This window comes from Taudactylus pleione, unplaced genomic scaffold (assembly GCF_031769625.1).
Source record: "Taudactylus pleione unplaced genomic scaffold, aTauple2 ptg000064l, whole genome shotgun sequence".
In the NCBI taxonomy this organism is placed as follows: domain Eukaryota; kingdom Metazoa; phylum Chordata; class Amphibia; order Anura; family Myobatrachidae; genus Taudactylus; species Taudactylus pleione.
In genome coordinates, this window is record NW_028284466.1 from 10016407 (window position 1) to 10039342 (window position 22936).

General features: G+C 45.9%; 1 protein-coding gene across 3 annotated transcripts in view; it reads right to left on the reverse strand.

The window, feature by feature from the left end:
* The window catches only part of ATP11C (ATPase phospholipid transporting 11C (ATP11C blood group)), a 191629-nt gene that overhangs the window by 62495 nt on the left and 106198 nt on the right, over positions 1-22936 (reverse strand). For all 3 annotated transcript variants that reach the window (XM_088465804.1, XM_088465807.1, XM_088465806.1), the window contains exons 8-15: positions 20024-20071; positions 19605-19669; positions 19166-19247; positions 11399-11549; positions 8992-9189; positions 8169-8318; positions 6156-6313; positions 3439-3510 (exon numbers count right to left, since the gene is read on the reverse strand). In XM_088465804.1, coding sequence (XP_088321930.1) covers positions 3439-3510; positions 6156-6313; positions 8169-8318; positions 8992-9189; positions 11399-11549; positions 19166-19247; positions 19605-19669; positions 20024-20071 — 924 coding nt within the window. The remainder of the gene's footprint in view (positions 1-3438; positions 3511-6155; positions 6314-8168; positions 8319-8991; positions 9190-11398; positions 11550-19165; positions 19248-19604; positions 19670-20023; positions 20072-22936) is intronic.

Here is a 22936-nt window from a genome sequence, read left to right on the forward strand (position 1 = left end):
CCCCAGTAGTATGCCCCCCATTAGCAGGCCCCCCCCAGTAGTATGCCCCCCATTAGCAGCCCCCCCCCAGTAGTATGCCCCCCATTAGCATGCCACCCAGTAGTATGCCCCCCCAGTAGTATGGCTCCCCCAGTAGTAGGCTGCCCCAGTAGCAGGCCCCCCCAGTAGTAGGCTGCCCCAGTAGTAGCCCCCCTGTAGTATGGGCCCCCCCTGTAGTATGGCCCCCCCTGTAGTAGGCTGCCCCAGTAGCAGCCCCCCCAGTAGTAGTAAGCCCCCCCAGTAGCAGGCCCCTCAGTAGTATGGCCCCCCCAGTAGCAGACCCCCCCAGTAGTATAGCCCCCCCCAGTAGCAGGCCCCTCTGTAGTATAGCCCCCCCAGTAGTATAGCCCCGCCTAGTAGCAGACCCCCCCAGTAGTGCAGACCCCCCCAGTAGTATAGCCCCCCCCCAGTAGCAGGCCCCTCTGTAGTATGGCCCCCCAATAGTGCAGATCCCCCCCAGTAGTATGGCCCCCCCAGTAGCAGACCCCCCCAGTAGCAGGCCCCTCTGTAGTATGGCCCCCCCAGTAGTATTGCCCCCCCCAGTAGCAGACCCCCCCCAGTAGTGCAGACCCCCCCCAGTAGTATAGCCCCCACCAGTAGCAGGCCCCTCTGTAGTATGGCCCCCCCAGTAGTATAGCCCCCCCCCAGTAGCAGACCCCCCCAGTAGTGCAGACCCCCCCCCAGTAGCGCCCCCGGACCTTTGACAAGTAAAAAAATAAAAATAATAAAACTTACCTGATTCCCCGCTCCCGCGCCGTCCGCTCTGTCACACGCTGAGGAGGGAGCCGGAAGACGGAGCTCATGTGTGAGCTCCAGCCGGCTCCCTCCGTGCAGCAGCCAATGAGAGTCTGTGTGACTCTCATTGGCTGCTGTAACAAACACACAGCTGCCGCTGGCGGCTGTGTGTCTGTGTCTGTGTAGGGCAGAGCGCTATCACTGCGCTCTGCCCTACACGCGAGGAGACCTGATGTCGGATTCTCTAGTGAGAATCCGACATCAGGCGGCCGCCGTTCGGCCCCGAACGGGGATCCGAGTCAGGCGGTGAACACCCGAACAGGGTTCGGGTGGACTCGGATCCCCAATGTTCGGAGCGGTTCGGATTCCACAGAATCCGAACCGCTCATCTCTAATATATATATATATATATACACATATATATATAGTGCCTTGCAAAAGTATTCACCCCCCTTTGCATTTTTCATGTTTTGGTGCCTCACAACATGGAATTAAAATGGATTGTTTGAAGGTGTGCATCATTTCATTCACAGAACATGCCTACAACTGTGAAGTTGTGTTTTTTTAAATATTGTGAATCAAACAACATTTAGGACGACATAACAGAAACTTCAGCGTGCATAACTATTCACCCCCCTAAAGTCAGTACTTTGTCGAGCCACCTTTTGCGGCAATTACAGCTGCAAGTTGCTTTGGATAAGTCTTGCCACATCTTGCCCCTGGGATTTTTGCCCATTCCTCAAGGCAAAACTGCTCCAGCTCCTTCATGTTGGATGGTTTCCGCTTGTGAACAGCAATTTTCGTCTGACCACAGATTCTAAATTGGATTGAGATCTGGGTTTTGACTAGGCCATTCCAACACATTTAAATGATTCCCCTTAAACCACTCGAATGTTGCTTTAGCAGTATGCTTCGGGTCACTGTCCTGCTGGAAGGTGAACCTCCGTCCCAGTCTCAAATCACAGGCAGACTGAAACAGGTTTTGCTCAAGAATATCCCTGTATTTAACACCACCCAGCTTTCCCTCGACTCAAATCAGTTTCCCAGTCCCTGCTGCTGAAAAACATCCCCACAGCATGATGCTGCCACCACCATGTTTCACTGTGGGTATGGTGTTTGGTGTTCTTGTGGTGATGGGATGTGTTCGGTTTGCGCCAGACATAGCGTTTTCCTTGGTGGCCAAAAAGTTAAATTTTAGTCTCATCTGACCAGAGCACCTTCCTCCATACATTTGGGGACTTGCCCACATGCCTTTTGGCAAACTCAAATCGTGTATTCTTATTTTTATCACTAAGTAATGTTTTTTTCTGGCCACTCTTCCATAAAGTCCAGCTCTATGGCGTGTACGGCTTATTGTAGTCACATGCACAGATACACCAGTCTTTGCTGTGGAACTCTGCCGCTCCCTCAGGGTTACCTTTGGTCTCTGTGCTGCCTCTCTGATTAATGCCCTCCTTGCCCGGTCTGTGAGTTTTGGTGGGCGGCACTCTCCCGGCAGGTTTGTTGTGGTACCATGTTCTTTCCATTTGATGATGATGGATTTGATGGTGCTCCGGGGGATCATCAAAGATTTGGATATTATTTTTATAACCCAACCCAGAATTGTACTTCTTAACAACTTTGTCCCTGGCTTGTTTGGAGAGCTTCTTGGTCTTCATGGTGTGATGCGTGGTGTTGCAGCCTCTGGGGCCTTTCAGAAAAGGTGTGTTTATACTGACAGATCATGTGACACTTTTTACACAGGTGGACTTCATTTCACTAATTATGTGACTTCTGAAGGTAATTGGTTGCACCAGAACTTTTGAGTTCTGGTGCAACCAACTTTGCTTCATAGCAAAGGGGGCGATTACATATGCACATGCCAATTTTCAGAATTTTATTTATAAAGATTATTTTTTATATATATCTTTGTAATTTCACTTCACCAAATTAGACTATTTTGTGCGAATCCATCACATAAAATTCAGATAAAAAAAATAAATTACAGGTTGTAATGTAACAAAAAAAAGGTAAAAAGCCAAGGAGGGTGAATACTTTGTGTAATATATATATATATATAATTATATATATATATCTATATATATCTATATAAATATATATCTGAGATTTAATCTTATGGATTTATTTTTACACCAGCTTTAAGATGGCATAGATCGGGTCTTGTTGAATATTTTTAATTGGGTGCAGTTTGCAGCTACCAGTTATACCGTGGCAGAGAAGCACATTTCTAGGCACATGTGTGTTTTTAAGCTTGGTTTTATATTCAGTAACAACAGTGCTGCATGAAATAAGGGCAGTCCTGGTGTGACCTCATTATTTATATAAGCCATTAATGAGGCTAAGACAAGGGATTTTAATTAATGAGGTGTTGGTTCTAAAGAAGTAGAAGATTGGACAATTGATGTGATGTTTGCACAGTGTTGCCACCTATATGCACACCCTGGCACTTTGAGTTTACCCAATGGACTCCCAAGAGCAGACAGGCACCTTGCTATATGCTGGCTATACGGGTTACACTGCACTTACATTCCCTGCCAAACAGCCAATCCGCCATCTGTCTCTCTCTCCATCTGTATCTGTCTATTCATCTCACCATACCTCTATCAGATATCTGCTCATAAAATAAACTACATTCACAGAGTATTGTTGCCCTAACATACTTACACTTCCAATTCATTATTTTGGTTTTTAACCTTCATGAAATCATTTTCAATTCCCATGTATGTAAATCCATACCTATTAAATAAAAAAAAATATGGGCAATTTAATATTTTGAATAAAACCTATATTATAAGGTCAACATTGCAAAATTAAATTTTTAACATATGAAATGCAATATTATAAATTCTACCAATAAGTGTGATAACCTTTTTGTGTGTGTGTGAGGGCCCTGCATGAATAAATGTAGATTATTTCAAAGAACTGGTATAGTGTTATAGGAAGCGTGTCTGTGTGTAATCTTTAAAAAGTGTTGCACACTAGATCTGAAAAATTCTGAGCTATACAATATTCTCTGAGAAGCGCTGTGCTATACATACAATCAATATTAATTATAATAATGTCACAAAAATTTGCAAACATAAATGTTTGAGAAGGTGTATTGTTATGCCTCTGCTTTAGCTCTGATTAAGTAGACTTTGCCCATTGCATGCTGCCGAGTGCTGGCATATGGCTGTGAAATTCTGTCTCACACGTCCTTATGCTCTCACAAAAGATATTGTAACAATTGGCACACGATAACTATGGCCGATAAATGTGCCTGTAGATAATAGATTATTCGTAACACACCACAGGCCATATGGTGCAAGAGGCTGGAACATGCGGCTCTAAGTAGAGGAATCAGCCCATTTGTAGCAGAAAATTAACCACTGACCTTACATAGAGAATACAGTATACCAGATGTTCCCAAACGCAGTCCTCAAGACACCCCCAACAATTCAGCTTTTAGAGATATCCATGGTTGAGCACAGGTGACTTAATTAGTACCTCAGTCAATTTGATTTAACCACCTGTGCTCAACCATGGATATCTCTAAAACCTGAAATGTTGGGGTGCCTTGAGGACTGCGTTTGGGAACCTATGCAGTATACAGCACTGTAAGCAACAATGTATACAGCAAGAATTTTAATTTAGCTTCCTCTGCATATTTCATATGTTTTTTTTTTTTTAAAGTTTAATCCCACTTGAAGCAGACGTTCAATAACTAACGGCGTTCCCAATGTATATATAAATGATGCAGATTGAGATATCAGTATAGGCTCGAATATGGGGGGGAATTTTTTTTTCTATAGTAATACTTCAAAGCGCACCTTTTAAAGACACTGCAGGGAACCTAAAGCTGGGTACACACGTAAAGATTTCCTGTCCAACCATCCAACTAGTTGATTGGTTGGAATGAAAGTCTGGTGAGGTATGAAAGCAAATGACAATCAGCAATCTGCTCCCAAACGCCGGAAAATGGACAAAAACAAACTGTTGTTTGAACAAATTGTTAGATCAAATATTTAACAAACTTGTCTGACGGCCATTTTCATCTGTTTTCTGTCGTTTAGGAGCAAATTGCTGATCATCAGTTACTCCCATACGTTACCAGATTTTCATTCCAACCAATCAACTAGTTGGATGGTTGGACAGAAAATCTTTACGTGTGTATGCACCATTGGAGAGTGGCTACTAGGTGATAATATCTTACACAGAAGATTTTTCTAGGACTGCACACAATAGCAAACATTTTAATGCCTGGAAGTTAGGGAACCTTCAACATAATGTATTCTGTTCTAGTTTATTTTAGTGGAACTTTAGCAAGGACTGCAGATCTACAGTTCTGTCATCTCCTGTTATTGATGCACAATATGCTTACAAATCACCAGCGGGGGAAACCATGACACTAAACCATGTTCAGTACTAGCAGCAGGATGTGTCTCCTCACATGAACCACAGTAACTAGAGGTGAGGGGGGACTTCTGAGTACTGGACTGTGAAATAAGATGACGATGCTGAAGCAACTGCTGAGAGAGATCATGAGTCACTAAAAGCAAATGTTGCAACTGCATATCAATTGATATTGTTTCACATGCAAAAAAAAATGATCAAGCATGCAAAATAACAGCACATGGAAACCCCATAGAGACACAAAGGGGAAGCATCAGCTTGCTCTGTGAACATGAACGGAAGGCCGACCTCTGATTTCTGCTCGCACCACTATAGGCTGTGGTAGAAAACAGCTAGAGAGACATCCTGCGCAGCCGCTAGAAGCATTCCTAGTGGTGGCTTGCAGGTAAATGAATCGACCCCAAAAAATCTAAAATGATAGAACCCAAAGGACCCATCATCTACACCACAGGTTCTCAAACATTACATGTCCTCCAGGTCTCCTTACAGAATAGTTAGCTCCACCTGTGGATCTTTTAAAATGTGTCAGTGAGTAATGATTACACCTGCGCTCCTGCTAGGTGACCTGGACAACGTGAACCGTGTCGGGGTTCTGAGGACCGAGTTTGAGAAACACTGATCTACACTTTACATGAAATCATACATTTTGTGGGCCGAACCCTATAATCATTATTGTACAGCCAACTGGCTCCCTAACTATGTGTTACTTTGTGTCTCACACTTCCTAGCAAATTTATATTGAATATTGCTACATCCATTTTGTGTAGGTGATGGATCACTTTTATAGATCCAGGGCTTGCATCGCCTGCAGCAGCAGATTCCTACACATTCCTAAGTGTTATTCTGTCATGCATATTACTGAGACCTGACATTTGCAGATATATCACCTGATACAAGGAAGCTGTAAGCATGCAGCCAGACAAAGCTTTGTATAAGCAAAAGAGGAAACCATGTAACACACATGTATTTATATAATATGTAACTCTCACCTCTTGGCTCCATTCACCAAAGCAATTTCGTCAGGAGAAGAAGAGATGTAGGAACATTTATTTTCTGATAACGCAATAGGCCCATCGCACTGAGAATCTTCTTTCAGCTGTACAGTGTGGCACAGGCACAGTGCGCGTAGGAACAGCTCCTCTCTGTCCTAGAAAGGAACACACAAAAAACAGCCCTGTTATGGAAACACTACTGGGCACATTTGTAGTCTTTCATTTATCTCTGGATGCCTTAAATTCCTACTTGTGTTTGGGATGTGGCTACTGTAATAGTGACCAAAAAAAGAATTCAATAGAAGGCAACCTTTACTATCATTCTGAACAATGCAAGTTGCTTTTTGTTTGGCCATTATGACAACAGTCACAGTCCAAATGCAAAGAGCTTTGGCACAGTGACGGAGAGATGAGAAATGGACAGAGGAGAATTCCGCAATCAATACAATGGACAGATGGGGGAGGCGCTTCTATCCTGGACACTGGTGAGCTGTATACTAGATAATGGGGATAATGGAGGTAGGGGTTGTATGCAGGGACTGGGGCAGTATAATGGGGGCAAGATGCAAGACACTGGATGTTGTGTAATGCACATGGTCTATATAACATGATACAATGTAGAAGGCATGCAGTCACTAAACCAATATTCACACTCTACACATTTTCAATGTTGACATTCAAAATGTTGACACCAGAATGTTGACATGGTGAAAATGTCAACACCTCAAAATTTCCAGCATGGATAAAATGTCAATACATGAAAAGTTAGTATTAGGAAACTGTGGAAATTAGCATTAGGGTTAGGGGTTATGGATAGGGTTAGGATTACCTTAAACAGACAGTGTTAACATTCTAACCAGGTCAAAATTTTATCAGTATCGACATGCTGAATGTTCACTGTCTACATCATGAATGTCTACCCAATATACCGAGCCCAGGTGAAATAGCACAGATTTCAACATGCATGTGTCTGTGGAGTGCATTTTGTGTGATAGCACTGTAAGGGCAATGCAGTGTCATACGCATTTTGTCCCACAATTGTTTGCGGAGCATAACTTGCATGACACACTTTACGGCAATGCAGAATTGTACGGATTTTGTTCATATCTACACTTATCACTGAAGAGGTGAAACTGGGCTGTAAAGTAGTTTTCTCACCTAGGCACAGCTCAGTGAGGACATTCAAGTGAAGACTAATTATGCTGATCAGTATGTTAGCGACTCATTTTTTTATTTATATATATTGTGTTAGAGGCACTGGAGAAGTTGGAGATGGCATGTATGTGTGTCCCAGATTCCTGTCATATGTTTTTTAAACCCTCAGGAAAAGTCTGTTTTACCAAGCAGATTTGAGTGTCGGCTATTGGTAAAAGCCGGATGATGGATCCTGGGGGTGTGGGTGTGAGAGAGAAGGGAGGGCTCCATCCACAGGGCCGCTTCAGGTGCTTTTCAGCCTAAGACCAGGCTAATTTGTGATTACACCTAGAAGTGGCTCCTAAGAGCTGTGCAGAGTTTTGATGCAGTGTCTCACACACCCTGGGGAGAACAGACATTGAGGTTTTGTTCTGAGACACTGTGACATCGGTATGTACTATGTTTGTGGTAAGGCAGTAGGCCCTGCCACATGTAGAGAGGGAGTTACCTGCCTAGTTAGAGCCCACACGGGCTAGGGTTTATTTTTATGTTTTGTTTGTTTGATTATTGGTGTCACACAATAAAAACTGGTGCCGACCAGCTTGCACGAAAACCCACAAATACTGCTGTTTCCTGGCTGCTGTGTGTAAGGAGGCGTCCGTCTACCCCAGGAGAGGGACCCCTACCCTGATCATATTACAATATATTATAATATATATATATATATATATATATATATATATATATATATATATATATATATATATATATATATATAAGACAGTAACCGCAAAGATGGCTCTTCTGTGTCTTATTACAGTTGGGAAAACCGTTTACTAAACAAACTGCAGCTTAGAACATATCTTAGATCACTACCTTAGAAGCTTTTCCAAAGACTCCAGCACCATCGGTTACAGATAGTTCATCTCCAGAGTCCTTGTATTTGTAGCCGTCTATGCAGCATTCAATAAACTCCATTGTATTTTCTGTGAGAGTCCCGGTCTTATCTGTAAACACATACTCCACCTGTGGAAAGAAATACAAATCAGGTTTACCATGTTAATCATGAATTAATACATTTTTGTTATGAACGTCAGTAAAAATATGTACTATTATACAAAGCTGCACCATCACCTTTGTCGTTTTTCAGAGGCATCTTTGTACCCTTTACATCCCCGGTCAAATACGTTCCGTGGGGGTGGGTTCTGTGTGAATGTGAGGACTAATTGAAAGCCGCAATCTTTTGAATGCAGCTTGTGATTGGCCATCTCACTAACCCCTCCCCCTTCTGTCACCATTTAAAGTTGATAAACTAAATTAGTGGGTTTCAGCTCCAGTGCTCAAGTACTCCCAACAGGTCAAGATTTCTGGATTTCTTTAATCATGCACAGGTGAATTAATCTATTTTGCTGGGTTAGTAACAATCATGCATCTTTCCCTAGACAGAAAACTTGAAAGCATGACCAATTGGGAGAACTAATTGTACTTTAAAACCACTGAACTAATTTCATGTAGGTGCCAGTACAGCTTTCATAAAGTAGTTTTTTGTCTTATTTCAAACTAGTTTAAAAAAATAATAAACTCAACCCTAAATATAAATCATAACACTTTGATTTTGGTAGTCATTTCGTCTTTGGTGGTCTTTGGCATCTTTGCATGGAATTATGTCAGGATCTGAGTAATATATGTCTTTGCTCACCTGCCCAAGCTCCTCGTTAAGGTCTGATGTGTTCACCAGGGCGCCTTCCTTTATATCCTCGTCGTACATTTCCTTATCCCACGCAATAAAGAAAGACCCCAAAAATTTCTGCATTTCCACAGTGACATACATGGACACAGGGATGATGAAGTTGAAAAGGACCATGAAGGACAGGAAATCTGTAAAAATCTTCAATAACTGGAATAAAAACATATGTCCAAAATAAAAAAGAAACGTGGAGCCGATAAGTACACATATGACACATTTGACACATACTAACGCTACCGGTATTTTAATTGGGCATAACAAGATTGACAAACTAGCCAGCACTGCCGCATGGCACCGTGCAATGTGGAGCAATTATACATCTTCCATACGCAGGCTAATAGTTTCCTCACTGTAAAATAAGCACACAGTTAACCTTACTGTTATTTAAATAAATGTCAGATGGAATTCCTTCCCTGGGATTGTCCAGTACTGCAATATCTGTGCAAGCTCACAGGGAAAATGGTGCCAACATGTGTATACGATGGCATGGGAAACACAGTACCGACAAAAGTGCACAATGTCACAGGGGACACTGGGCCTGATTCAGACCGGCTCCGTCGTGCGCATGCGCGAGACCCGCATAGCGACGGGCAAGCCGTCGCTATGGGTCTCGCTACAAAGGGGGCGTGCTGTCGATGGTGAGTGACAGCACGCCCCCTTTGGTGGGCGTGCCGGGGGCGTTGCTGCCCAGATGGAGGCGTTCCCATGGGAACGCCTACCGTCTGGGGCCGGCTCCACTGACATCACAAATGATGTCAGTGGGAGTGCTTTTGGCTCTGATAGAGCCAAAAGCACTCCAGGGCTTGCGGCAAACGAGACCCTATCACAAGGGTCTCGTCGCAAGCCCGATGGTTGCGATGGTCTTGACCATCGCGACCATCTTTTTGGCCGCTCGCTATAGCTGTGGGTGGTCACCCACAGCTATGCGAGCGGCCGGGAGGCCGCTCTAAAAAAAAGAGAGGGAGGGCACTGATTCAGAGCGAGCGCTCTGAAAGAGCGTCCGGCTCTGAATCAGGGCCACAGTGCTAACATAAGTGCACAATGGGCACAATTCTATTCAATGAGAAGTGAATAACGCTGGAAATCAGCTCACGGAGCTATTCAATTCATATGCGCTGCTAAGCCCGACTGTCCAGGCGCGATGCTGTTTTCTGCCCTTAGCACTGGGAAAACAGCATCACGCCGGAAAGTTTAGTCGGCGAATGCCCGTTCTCACACCTAAACACCCTGTTTAAGGTGAGAGAACGAGCTTTGCATGCCTTAACTTCTTGCAGAATTGAATAGCTACGGGAGCTCATTCCCGGAGCTATTCACTTCGCGTTTAACTGAATCGGGCCCAACGTCTTAAAGTAAAGATATGATAGCAGTGTGCTCTATGTCACAGAATATGCTGCCATCATATCTCTTGTGTATCACATAGAACATGCTGACATCATACAGTTGCGCCCAGTTCCATGGTTGCGGACCGCGCCACAAACGTGCGCACACATCGCGCCATGTGATTCCCTGCGCCTGCATGTGCTATGGTAGGATATGGCGTGCACTGCGATCGCACCATGCATCCCTATGGTGCTCGTAACCGCTCACGGGTGGCGTGGCACGATTTGACACTCTAGCGGCAAGGATGTAGCTGGGCATATCTGTATTTGTTGTGCATCACATAGAACACACTACCACACCTACAGTGTCACAACATGCTGACATCGTATACATTGTGGGTCACACAGAAGACGCAGCCGTCACATCTGTTGTCTGTCAATTAGAACATGCTGCTATCACATATATTGTCTATCACTGTGAACACGCTGCTATCACATCTGTCACGTGTTGTATAGAACACACTGCAATAATATCTGTCACATAGGACATTTTCCATCACAGAACATGTTAAAATCACGTTGTCATGTGTCACATAGAACACATTAGTGTCATATCAGCAGTCTGTCAAACAGAACACCGCTGTCATATCTGCATAACACCACACAACACACATCTGTAATAACCACACCATGCCATGAACAGCCACCTGCACCTTTCTGTCTGTAATATATCACATTCAGCACAGTACGTTACTATATGTCATATACAACATTACTGCATAGTGCCATCCTCAGCACACCTTGCCAATGTCATATAGAACAGTGTAGGGTAACATCTACTTAATGTCACATTAAACCTAGTACTGTCATTTCCACCCAAGGTCACATAAATCTAACCATCACTAACGTACATTTTCATGAAGCAGTACGACAAAAACAGCAAAAGTTTAACATGGACCACGCACCATACACTAATATCAGCACATTGTTATAATATAATATGGCACAAAGCAAAGTAATGAAGGAAACAAAGCCTGTACCTTGAATGACTCTCTTTCCTTGCGAGTCTTCTCGTTGTACCAGGGCTCATCGTTGCCAGGATTACTTTGCCATATATACTTTAAAGCAGTGCATATGGATGCTTTGGAGACCAGGATGGATAGATACACTATTAAAAAAGCATTTATGGATCTGAAAGCAAAAGGAAAAAGACATGTAGTGTTAGCAACATCTCCACGACACGAGCATCACAGCAATATATAGAAAAAACTTTGTAAGCTAATATGTGTATAATAAATCTAATATTATATATACATATCTATATACTAATGCTTCTAAGCATTTATCTACAGCCCCTCCCCCTCCTGCAGCGCTGCTAATGGGTGGGGGAAAGGGGTGGGGCCGCTAAGGAGCGCATGTGTGTGTATGGTGGGGTGAGGGGGGGGGGGGAGATGGGGTTTTAGGGGCAGCGGCGGCAGAGTTGTGTGAGGGAAGCGAGACAGCCAAAGCGGGTGGTGGGGCCGTGTGGGTAGGAGGGCGGGGACTAGATCCGTTATACTAGTCTATATGTATACAGCTATATAATAATTGTAAAAGGTCTATCCCGGCTCCTCAATACGTGCGCAGGGGAAGCTTGAGCACACGCTACAATGTCTCCCACTGCGAGGGAGACAGGACAGGAAAGAGAACACAGTAAATGAAGATTACAAAAAATACGTTGTTAGTGAACTTTTGGACAAGTGTCCGTCTCTGTAACCTTCATATCAAAAACTAGATTGTAAATAAATTATCTCTGTATATTATCTATTCTTACTATGGGTGGAAGGTGCCATATTGATTCAGTTGCTGAGAAAATGTTTTACCCAAGGATACAAGTAACTAGAAAGGTGTTTTCTGTAGGCAAATTACAATAACACAAATAAATACATCAGATTGTGTAACAATTCTTTAATTCAAAAGACTATGGAAAATATGAGATATGGTAAGAACTTACCCTTGTTATCTCTATTTCTACGAAGTCCATAGGGTTCCACAGGATACCTTGGGGTATAGGTGTGACGTCAGTCGCAGGGCACCAAAGAGTTAAGCTTTCAGCCTCCCAGGATGCACTAGGTCCCCCTCCTATACCCCGCCCCCGGGCCAAGGCACCTCAGTTAGTTACCAAGCCATAGGCCGGAGGAGGAGAAGGAAGAGAGAGAACAAAGATCTGGACACATACAAGAATCACATTCTCACCAGAGGGAGACGGAAAACCGGTGACCAGAGCAAAGCCCATCTGCAGCACAGGTGCGACAGGGCGGGAGTCCTGTGGAACCCTATGGACTTCGTAGAAATAGAGATAACAAGGGTAAGTTCTTACCATATCTCATATTTTCTACTTCAGGGTCCATAGGGTATCCACAGGATACCTTGGGGATGTCCCAAAGCAGTATCCTTTAAGGGTGGGGACGCTCCTGTGCAGAAAGGAGAATCCGCCGCCCGAAGGAAGCATCCTGAGAGGCGAAGGTGTCAAACCTGTAATACCTCACGAAGGTATGGACAGAAGACCACGTAGCAGCCTTGCAGATCTGAACTGCCGAGGCACCACGTCGAGCTGCCCACGAAGGACCCACAGACCTAGTGGAATGAGCCTTCAGAGAAGGAGGGACCGGTAGGCCTTCATGAAGATAAGCTTCAGAAATAGCCATACGGATCCAGGCTGCCAAAGTTTGCTTTGAAGCAGGCCAACCCTTTTTACGGAAGCCAAAGAGGACAAACAAAGCGTCCGACTTCCTAAACGAAGAAGTGCGGTCAACATAAGTCCTTAAGGCCCGCACAACATCCAAAGAGGCCTCACCCACGGAAAGACCCGGTGAGTTAAAGGCCGGAACAACTATTTCCTCGTTAATATGAAACTGGGAAATAACTTTGGGAAGAAACTCGGGCCGAGTGCGGAGCACTGCCCTGTTCCCATAAAAAACCAAGAAAGGGGGTCTACAAGAAAGAGCCCCTAACTCAGAAACACGTCTGGCCGAAGCAATGGCCAGAAGGAAAACAGTCTTAGCTGTTAGCCATTTAAGATCCACTGAGCCCAGTGGTTCAAACGGCGGTCCTTGGAGAGCCCTCAGGACCACAGCCAAATCCCAAGGCGCCACAGGTGGAACAAAGGGCGGCTGAATGCGGAGAACACCCTGCATAAAGGTGCGCACATCCGGGATTGTAGCAATCCTACGGTGAAACCAGACAGATAGGGCCGAAACCTGTACCTTCAAAGAAGCAAGGCGAAGCCCATGATCTAGTCCCGCTTGCAGGAAGGCGAGAATCCGAGACAGACGAAACTCCCGCGGTGCATAACCTCTCGGTCGACACCACTGGAAGAACGTATGCCACACGCGATGGTATATCCTCGCGGAAGACGGTTTCCGAGCTCGTAACATGGTACGCACCACAGAGCTGGAAAACCCCCGGGACCTCAGCATGGCCGTCTCAACAGCCACGCCGTCAAAGACAGCCGAGTCAGGTCCGGGTGAAGGCAAGGACCCTGAGACAGAAGGTCCGGTCGTAGCGGCAACCGCAGAGGAATGTCCACGGACAGACCCTGAAGGTCTGAGAACCAGTGCCGTCTGGGCCACGCGGGAGCTATCAACAGGAGCGTCCCTCCTTCCTGTTTGAATTTCCGGATTACCCGTGGAAGAAGGGAGACCGGAGGGAACAGGTATGCGAACCGGAACGTCCACCGGACGGACAGAGCATCCACCAGAGACGCCCCTTCGTCTCTTGTGCGAGACCCGTACACCGGCAACTTGTTGTTGTGCCGGGACGCCATGAGGTCGATTTCTGGAAGACCCCACCTGTCCACCAGTAGTTGAAAAACGTCCGGGTGCAGGGACCATTCCCCCGGATGAACGTCCTGGCGACTTAGAAAGTCCGCCTCCCAATTGAGCACTCCCGGGATGAAGACCGCTGATATGGCCGGAAGATTGCGCTCCGCCCAAACCAGGATCCGAGAGACCTCTACGAGAGCCGCCCGACTGCGAGTTCCTCCTTGCCTGTTTATGTAGGCCACGGTGGTAGCGTTGTCCGACTGGACCTGCACCGGGCGACCCTGGAGAAACCGCTGTGCCTGCTGGAGAGCATTGAAGACCGCACGGAGTTCCAAGATATTTATTGGAAGCTCCGCTTCTGTCGGCGTCCACCTGCCCTGGAACAAGTGTGGACCCGAAACTGCTCCCCAGCCCCGAAGACTGGCGTCCGTTGTCAACAGGACCCAATTTGGAACCCAGAACGGACGTCCCTTGTTGAGGTGGGTCGTCTGTAACCACCACGTAAGGGACAGGCGAACCTCCTGGGTGAGCACAATCGTCTGGGACTTCAGAGACTGAGTCAGCCCGTTCCACTTGGACAGGATCAGGTGCTGCAGAGGTCTGGAGTGAAACTGGGCGTATTCCACCATGTCGAACACCGACACCATGGAGCCCAGTAACCTCATCGCCGAGTGTAAGGACACCCGGCGGCTGTGCAGACAACTGCGCACCCTTGACTGTAAAGCAGAGATCTTGTCCTCCGTCACGAAGATCCTTTGCTGTCCCGAGTCCAATAAGGCTCCAAGATGCAGAATCCTCCGAGACGGGATTAGAGTGGACTTCTGCCAGTTGATTAGCCAGCCGTGCCGTTGCAGCAGTGCAATGGTCAGGTCCAAGTGGCGTAACAGGAGCTCTGGAGATCCTGCCACCAATAACAGGTCGTCCAAATACGGCAACATGCGGACTCCCTGCAGCCGCAGAGAAGCCGCCATGACCGCCATCACCTTGGTGAAAACACGTGGTGCTGTTGCCAGGCCAAAAGGTAACGCCCGAAACTGGAAGTGGTCGCTGCTGATTGCAAACCTGAGGAACTGTTGATGGCGCCAAAGAATAGGGACATGCAGGTAAGCGTCCTGTATGTCCAATGACACCAAGTAGTCCCCAGGTTCCAGCGCCAGAATGATGGACCGTAGGGTCTCCATCCGAAACTTCGGGACCCGCAAAGACTTGTTGAGTGCTTTGAGGTTGAGAATCGGACGATATGACCCATTGGGTTTCTGTACCAAAAATAGATTTGAATAGAAACCCTGGCCCCTCTGGGAGAATGGAACCGCCACTATAACTCCAGCCTGGAGCATAGTGTGCAATACCTTCCGCAGCTCCGTAGCCTTGTTCCGGTCTGATGGGAGACCCGTGGTGAAGAAGCGAGCCGGGGGTCTGTGCCGGAAGGAGAGGGCGTATCCGTGGGAAACCACCTCCAGAACCCAAGTGTCTGTCGTAGTGGTCGACCAACACTGGGCGAACTGTAGCAGGCGGCCTCCCACCCTGGGATCCCCCAAAGGGAGGCCCGGACCGTCAGGCCGCAGGCTTGCCATCTGGCTTGGGGGCCGGACGTCTGGTACTCCATGCCTGCTTCCGGGGCTTGACCGATTTCTTAGGGCCAGCCTGTCGAGTAAACGACTGTGGTTTGGGCCTGCCCTGGGCCCTAGATGACCGAAAGGACGATGGTCCCGAACCAGAAGGAGCAGCGGCCGACGGGAGACAGGCAGATTTGGCTGCCGCCAGCGTGGCCACAATCTTATCCAGATCCGGACCGAAGAGAACTTCTCCGGTAAACGGCAACGCTTCCAGACCTTTCTTGGAATCTGCGTCCGCCTTCCAGGATCGCAGCCACAAGGTACGACGAGCAGCTACCGCTGCTGAAGAAATTCTAGACACCAGAGTACTAATGTCTAGAGCCGCCTCGTTGATGTAGGTGGCCGAATCACGGAGATTGCCAATCAACTCCGCCTGATCGGCCGGACAGTCGGATTCAAAAGAAGCCTCTAATGAATCCGCCCAGCGCTCCATCGCTCTGGCAACCCAGCAAATGGCCATAGCCGGCCGTGCTGCCCCCCCAGCAAGGGAATAAGCGGACTTCAGGCAGATTTCTACCTTGCGGTCCGTAGCATCCTTAAGGGAGGACATGGATGGCATCGGCAATGTGGCACTACGGACAAGACGGGTCACGTGAGAATCCACCTGTGGAGGGGATTCCCACTTCGCAAAATAATTATCCGCGAACGGATAAGCCACCGCCAGGCGTCTCTGCGGCTGGTATCTTTTGCCAGGTTGTTTCCACGCCTCCTCTAAATGGTCCACCAACTGACCCGAAAGAGGAAAGACTGTGGCATCGCCCTTCACATCTTTGAAAAAGGCATACTTAGATTTAGCCGCTGGGGGAACTTCGTCCTCAATCACCAAGGCTGTGCGGACCGCCCGAATAAGTCCAGGAATATATACTTTGGACTTAGCATCAGCGTCCTTAGTATGGAGAGGTTCCTGATCGTAAGGATCTAGAATCTCCCCATCATCAGACGTCCCTTCGTCATCCTCATAAGGAGCGGACAGAGACGCCACCGGCCTTTTATGAGACCGCATCACAGACTCCCCTTGCAACACATCCGACAAGTGCTGTACAGAACTCGTCAGGGAGTTAACCCACGCTGGCTCCTGAGAACCCGGGAGCGGGGAAATAGGGAGACTGTGGGGTACCACCAATTGTCGTGGGAACCCCTGCATGGGTGACGACACCACAGACTGCTGGGACAAACCCATCGGAGTAAACGCGGGCTGCGGAGCTAACTGGCCCACTAAAGCTGTTAACGCCTGAGCGAAACAAGCCCAGGGCGGCTCCTGTACCGGTGCTGTAACCGTAATAGGCCGCGCCATGGACAAACACTGCCGGCAAAGGCCCTCCGCGCTACCCTCCCCCTCCGCTAACGGTACTTTGCACGTGGTACACTGTAGCCGGAGGGGAAAATCACTTTCAGACATGATGGCACCACGTATGTGACCTCTCTCACCAATTAAGTATTAAATAGGCGAGAGACCACCCTGCAGCACCGCACCGCAAGGGCTTTAGCAGAAAGAACAGGGACAGTAATAAAGCTGACAGTTTAGAGAAGAAAAGATTACAGGCAGCAGCGCTAGCACAGTCACATACAATGCAGAAAAATAACAATTCCTGCACTAACAGCGCTGATCACTCAACTACACAGACACAGGGCCTGGTAGGACACAGCGCTGCATACACAGACCTGACCACAGCGGAGGAGAGGTATGCGGGGGGACCCAGACCACGATGCTTCCGTCCAGCGCTTCCAGCAGCGTTCACCATGCGTTCTGGAGAAGATGGCCGCCGAGGAGCAGAGAGGAGGCTGGCCTGGGGGAGGAGCGCTGCCACAGGACCAGTCGGCAGCATGCAGAGAGGGCTGTGTGCAGCGGGGGAGGCGCCGGCTGTGAGACAGGGAAGGCGCGCTCCCCTGGCATGCATTTAACCCCTGGGACGCCGCAGCGCTACCGCTCTGCTGCGGTCCGCTGTCCCAGGGGGTAGTGGAAGCGCAGGTTGGTCGCCTGGCTCCACGCTGCAGCCAGTCCCCAGGGAGCCCCCTGCCTGGGGACTTAGGACCATGTGATCAGCGGGGACCCACCGCGGGACCCCGCTGCTTACCTCTGTCCCCCTTGAATCCGGCCATGGTCCGGAGCATCTGGGGTCACCGCTAGCTGTGACCCCAGACGCCCACCAGCATCCCCGGATCAGTACCGGCGTTCTGGTACCGGCGGGGTGTAGGGAAGACAGCATGGACGTCAGGACTGACTGTCCATGCTGTACATCCAGATGTGCAGCCACAGCTGCATGAAGAATAAGCTTCAGGGGCTCTTCTAGCCCCCACTCCAACAGGTGCACCCGACTCCGGCCGGGCACCAAACTAAACTGAGGTGCCTTGGCCCGGGGGCGGGGTATAGGAGGGGGACCTAGTGCATCCTGGGAGGCTGAAAGCTTAACTCTTTGGTGCCCTGCGACTGACGTCACACCTATACCCCAAGGTATCCTGTGGATACCCTATGGACCCTGAAGTAGAAAGGATGTTTTACACAGGAAGACACTGGAAATCATTATAGGAAGAGAAACTTGTAAAATCTTATATATCCTTATTGCATAATTTTCCTGCCTGTGGTACAGACAAAACCTATTTCTGCTGGTAATTCCCAATCACATAGGTGTTTCAGGGGCGGATTTACTGTATTAAGCAGCGACGTACGGTTGGCTGTGCGACTGCGCACATTTCAAAGTATTATGGGAGGTAGAACCTTGCTTATTCTTGTTCAAACCTTATGGACCTCAAGTAAAAGCGCGGTTTTCCTAACCTAATCTTCTGTGGAGTGTCACTGCTCAATGTTCCAAGGCCAATTAAGTCCACCCTATGATGTAGGAGGATGTAGAGTTGTGTCCTTGATTTGTGGTTGATTGAGATGTTTACCCCGGTAACCAGAGGAGCTGTATAAATACAGACAGTCACTAGAGTTACTATAAAGTTGCTGCATTAAGCGAACAGATCAGGCAGGTACTTTGCTTAGAATGCAGATAATGAACTGACCCCTGGAGATTTAAGATGATTTTCAAAGGTGGTTTATTAATAATCCACCTACAATACATAGTATTAACTCTAGATTTCAAATTAAAATGTTTTAATGTCAGCCTGACCAAGTGTAGATGTTATGCTTTAAATAACAGCATAGCATCTATGTTCTGTCCTTCAACTAACAAACAAGGCAGAGAGAAATCCTGCAGATATTTATAAACCTCCCCGATGGTTTTACTAAAAAAAAGTGTGAAAAAGCAATAACCTTGTCCTTGTGACTATTTAGAGGAAATGCCCAGGACAGCTTATTTATCTCAATTTACAAGTAGAACGTCACCAGTGGACCTGGGAACAAATAGTATAAACTTTAGCAAAGTAGTGTTTATATAATCAGGCTTACTTTTCAACAGCAGACCGTTTCTGTGACTTGCCTTGGTAGTTCAAAGCCATTTTGGTCTCCATGCCAGTATATACAGCAACACCTGCAAAACAATAAAGGCAGCCTACGTAACCAAAGCCAAATATTATTTTACATCTTTTTTTTACAGTTTTTATTACTACTACAACTGAAAAGCTTTGTAGACAATGCACTAATCGTCTAACGTAAAATAAAAACCACAACAAGCAGATACAGGTACAGCGGCTCATACATATGCCACACAATTTTTTGGGATTACACTTTTTTTTGGGAAAAATGAAAACACTATATAATAAATAAATACAGCCTCTTTTGTATAGCTTTCTGAGTTATGATCCCATCCATAGATATGTATATAACTGTCTAGGCTCCTGAAAAATTAGGGACTTCTAATGCTACCCATATTCAGATGTATATTTACCATAAATCTTCCTTGTATTTTTTAAGGTCGCTCCTTTCAGCAGCAAGTTGTCAGGTCCCAAAGAACTAAATAGAGTAAGGATTGTATGAAAAAGGTTATATATATATATATATATATATATTTATATATATATTTATATATTAGGGATGTGCAGGCTCGGATAGGTTTGAATTTTCCCGCCGAGTTCACATTTTTCCCGCCAAAAATCGGGTGTTAGAAAGAGGCAAAACGTCATCTTTCTAGGAGAGATGATGTTTGTCCATGAAAGATGACGTTTTGCCTCTCTCTGAGACCCGATTTTTGGCGGGAAATTTCGAACCTATCCGAGCCTGCACATCCCTAATATATAATTGAGATATTAAGATATTAATAAATTAGGTCATTTCAGTACTGTACTAGTGAGACTGACGATATTTTACCTGGCTTTAATCTCCTGGTTAGTGTATATGTTCATTCGTCCGACGAACCTGAACAAATAAAAATTCAAAGCATAGTTCAGACACAAAGAAGTCATAATGTCTAATTAATGCATCTACTCTAGATTTCACCATTTAAAAAAAATAAAATAAAAACAAACAAGAGTCTATCAAAGTTAATTATATATGTATGCTTTGCTGATCTCAAAAATGACCAATTTGGTACACAATTGTTGTATGTGTGATTTCAAAAATAACCAGCAATCTGGAACAAAATGTGATTGGGTATGATCCAGTAATAAAGAAGATTGGTAATCCACGGTTTTGTCTGACAGCCTCAGCGGAAATGCTGAGGGATGGAGAATGTAAGGGGGTGGGGGGGAGGGACGGGAGGAATTGGAGATAGGACTTTGGATATGAACACAATTAATCTTGATTTCTTCACTGTTTCTGTATTTGAACACATACATACTGTATATAAATTTTTTTTATTTTTTATTCAGTTATATATATTTAGCGTGATAGAACTGGAACTTCAGTACATCAGTCAGTATTATACAATAATTTAGCACCAGATGACATACACTAAATATGTATTTAAAATAAACCAAATAATATCTGCAGCTGCAACTTGGTTAGTCAGAAACAGCCAACAAGAGTAGATGGTATCCGGTTGTTTGATCGACCCCAGTTAGATCGACAATACATACATCGACCACCGTACATCGACTCCATCAAGGTCGACGGGTACTATAGACAATACAAAAAGGTATACATCCTAGACGCTGCCCTGCTAATAGCACATACCCTGACGCTACTTTCAACCATGGCACTTCAGGTCCCAGCCAGCCCTTACATCCCTACAAGCGCTCCTGGCAATGCAAGCCCCAACATCCATCCTGCAGCCCTTGTCCCTAATTGCTGAGCACCCCCATTCTCTGCAGTGCAATCCTTCATCAACCCCCCCCCTCCCTGTACTCCCCGCTGTTCCTGGAAGCCTGGACATGGGCGCATCTTAACCCCAGCAATAATATGCCGTCTAGATTAAGATGCTGCCGTCTATCTTAAGAAGCTGCCCGCTAGTAGTGGGGCAGCGTCTTAAGCTAGATGGCTTGTTATTGCCGGGGTGAAGATGCGCTCAGGTCCAGGTGTCCAGGAACAGCGGGGAGTACAGGGAGGGGGGGTTGATGAAGGGGTGCACTGCAGAGGATGGGGGTGCCCAGCAAATAGTGACAAGGGCGGCAGGGTGGATGTTGGCGCTTGCATAGTGTAGTGCCACGGTTGAAAGTAGCGGTGGGGGATGAGCTATTAACCGGGCAGCGTCTAGGATTTATACCTTTTTGTATTGTCTAACTGTAATGTGACGATCATTCATTTGTCGATCAATTATTTGTCTACCTATTTAGTTTCGATCTAGGAGAGTCGATCTATTGTTACCGTCAGACTTTACACTGTCTACTATTAGTTGTCGATCTAAGTACTGTTGCCCTTATATACCTGTCTATCTTAGATATTCAATATATTACATAACGATCTATTGTCACGTTTGACTATATTACAGTCTAACTAATGTTACTGTCGATCTACGGTAAGTCGATCTACACTCCCTGTCTAACTAGCGTGTACGACCTATTTATTGTCTATCTAGACACGGCCGATCTAATGATCCACACCCGAATAGATGGAGCCCCAAGACTATTTCCATAAATAATTGTAGTATTTGCAGCAGGCAGAGGAAATTGCAGAGAAGGGTTCAAATGCAAACTGGACCAACACTACATACTTTTACACCACTGACTAAATATATCTGATATAAACTAACAGTAAGGGGCCCTGTCACTTGGGGATGGGATTGGGAATATAATAGAAGGCAAAGCTTTGTGCGTTGTCATGCATTTTACACAGCATTCAGAGAGCACGTCTCATTTGAGGCAATGTTGAAGTCAACACAAAGTAAAACAATTGCTAAGAAAGTGTGGTTACACTTCTATTCAGTCACTTATAGTTAACAGTGTAATAACGTGTTTGGGAATGAATGATTTACATGTCTGTGTGTACGACCCCTATTACTTACATATTTAATTCATCATTTCAACAATCATTCCAAGGGACGAGGAATCAATAAGCCTAGCCAGACAGTGTAATGGGCAGCACAGACGGTGTAATGGTTAGCATTACTGCCTCACAGCACTGACTTCATGGGTTCGATTCCCACTACGGCCCTATCCGTGTAGAGTTTGTATACTCTACCTGTGCTTGCGTGGGTTTCCTCCAGGTACTCCGGTTTCCTCCCACACTCCAAAAAATATACTGGTAGGTTAATTGGCTCCCATAAAAATTAAGCCTAGTGTGAATGTGTGTGAGCAAGTGGTAGGGAAATTGGAATATAGATTGTAAGCTCCACTGGGGCAGGGACTGATGTGAATGGCCGAATATTCTCTGTAAAGCGCTGCGGAATATGTGTGCGCTATATAAATAACTGGTAATAAATAATAATAAATAATAGCCACTCTGAAGGCAGAGTACAACAACAGAAACACAATATAGACAACTTGTTTATGTGAGTTTGCAGTAATAATAAGAATGAGGCTTTGTTAGGAGGCTGTGTTTGTGACCTCGTGAAAACAATACATCACATTTCTGTAGATAAGACTTCTCCAGAATGTTAAAAACAAAATAACAAAACACACACATGCAAACCTAGAAACCCACACTCAACCCCTCAGAAAATCAAACAATTCTGTAATTAAGAACCCATGCAACACTTTAATTGGATGCTCTAGTTATTTTAATTAAGACAGGATTCTTAATTAATACTTTAAGCTACAGCCTTGTAATTTCTTTAGAAGTCTAGAGGACTAATGATTAACTATTTAAGGGGATGCTTGAATTACAATAAAGTATGAATACTGGAAA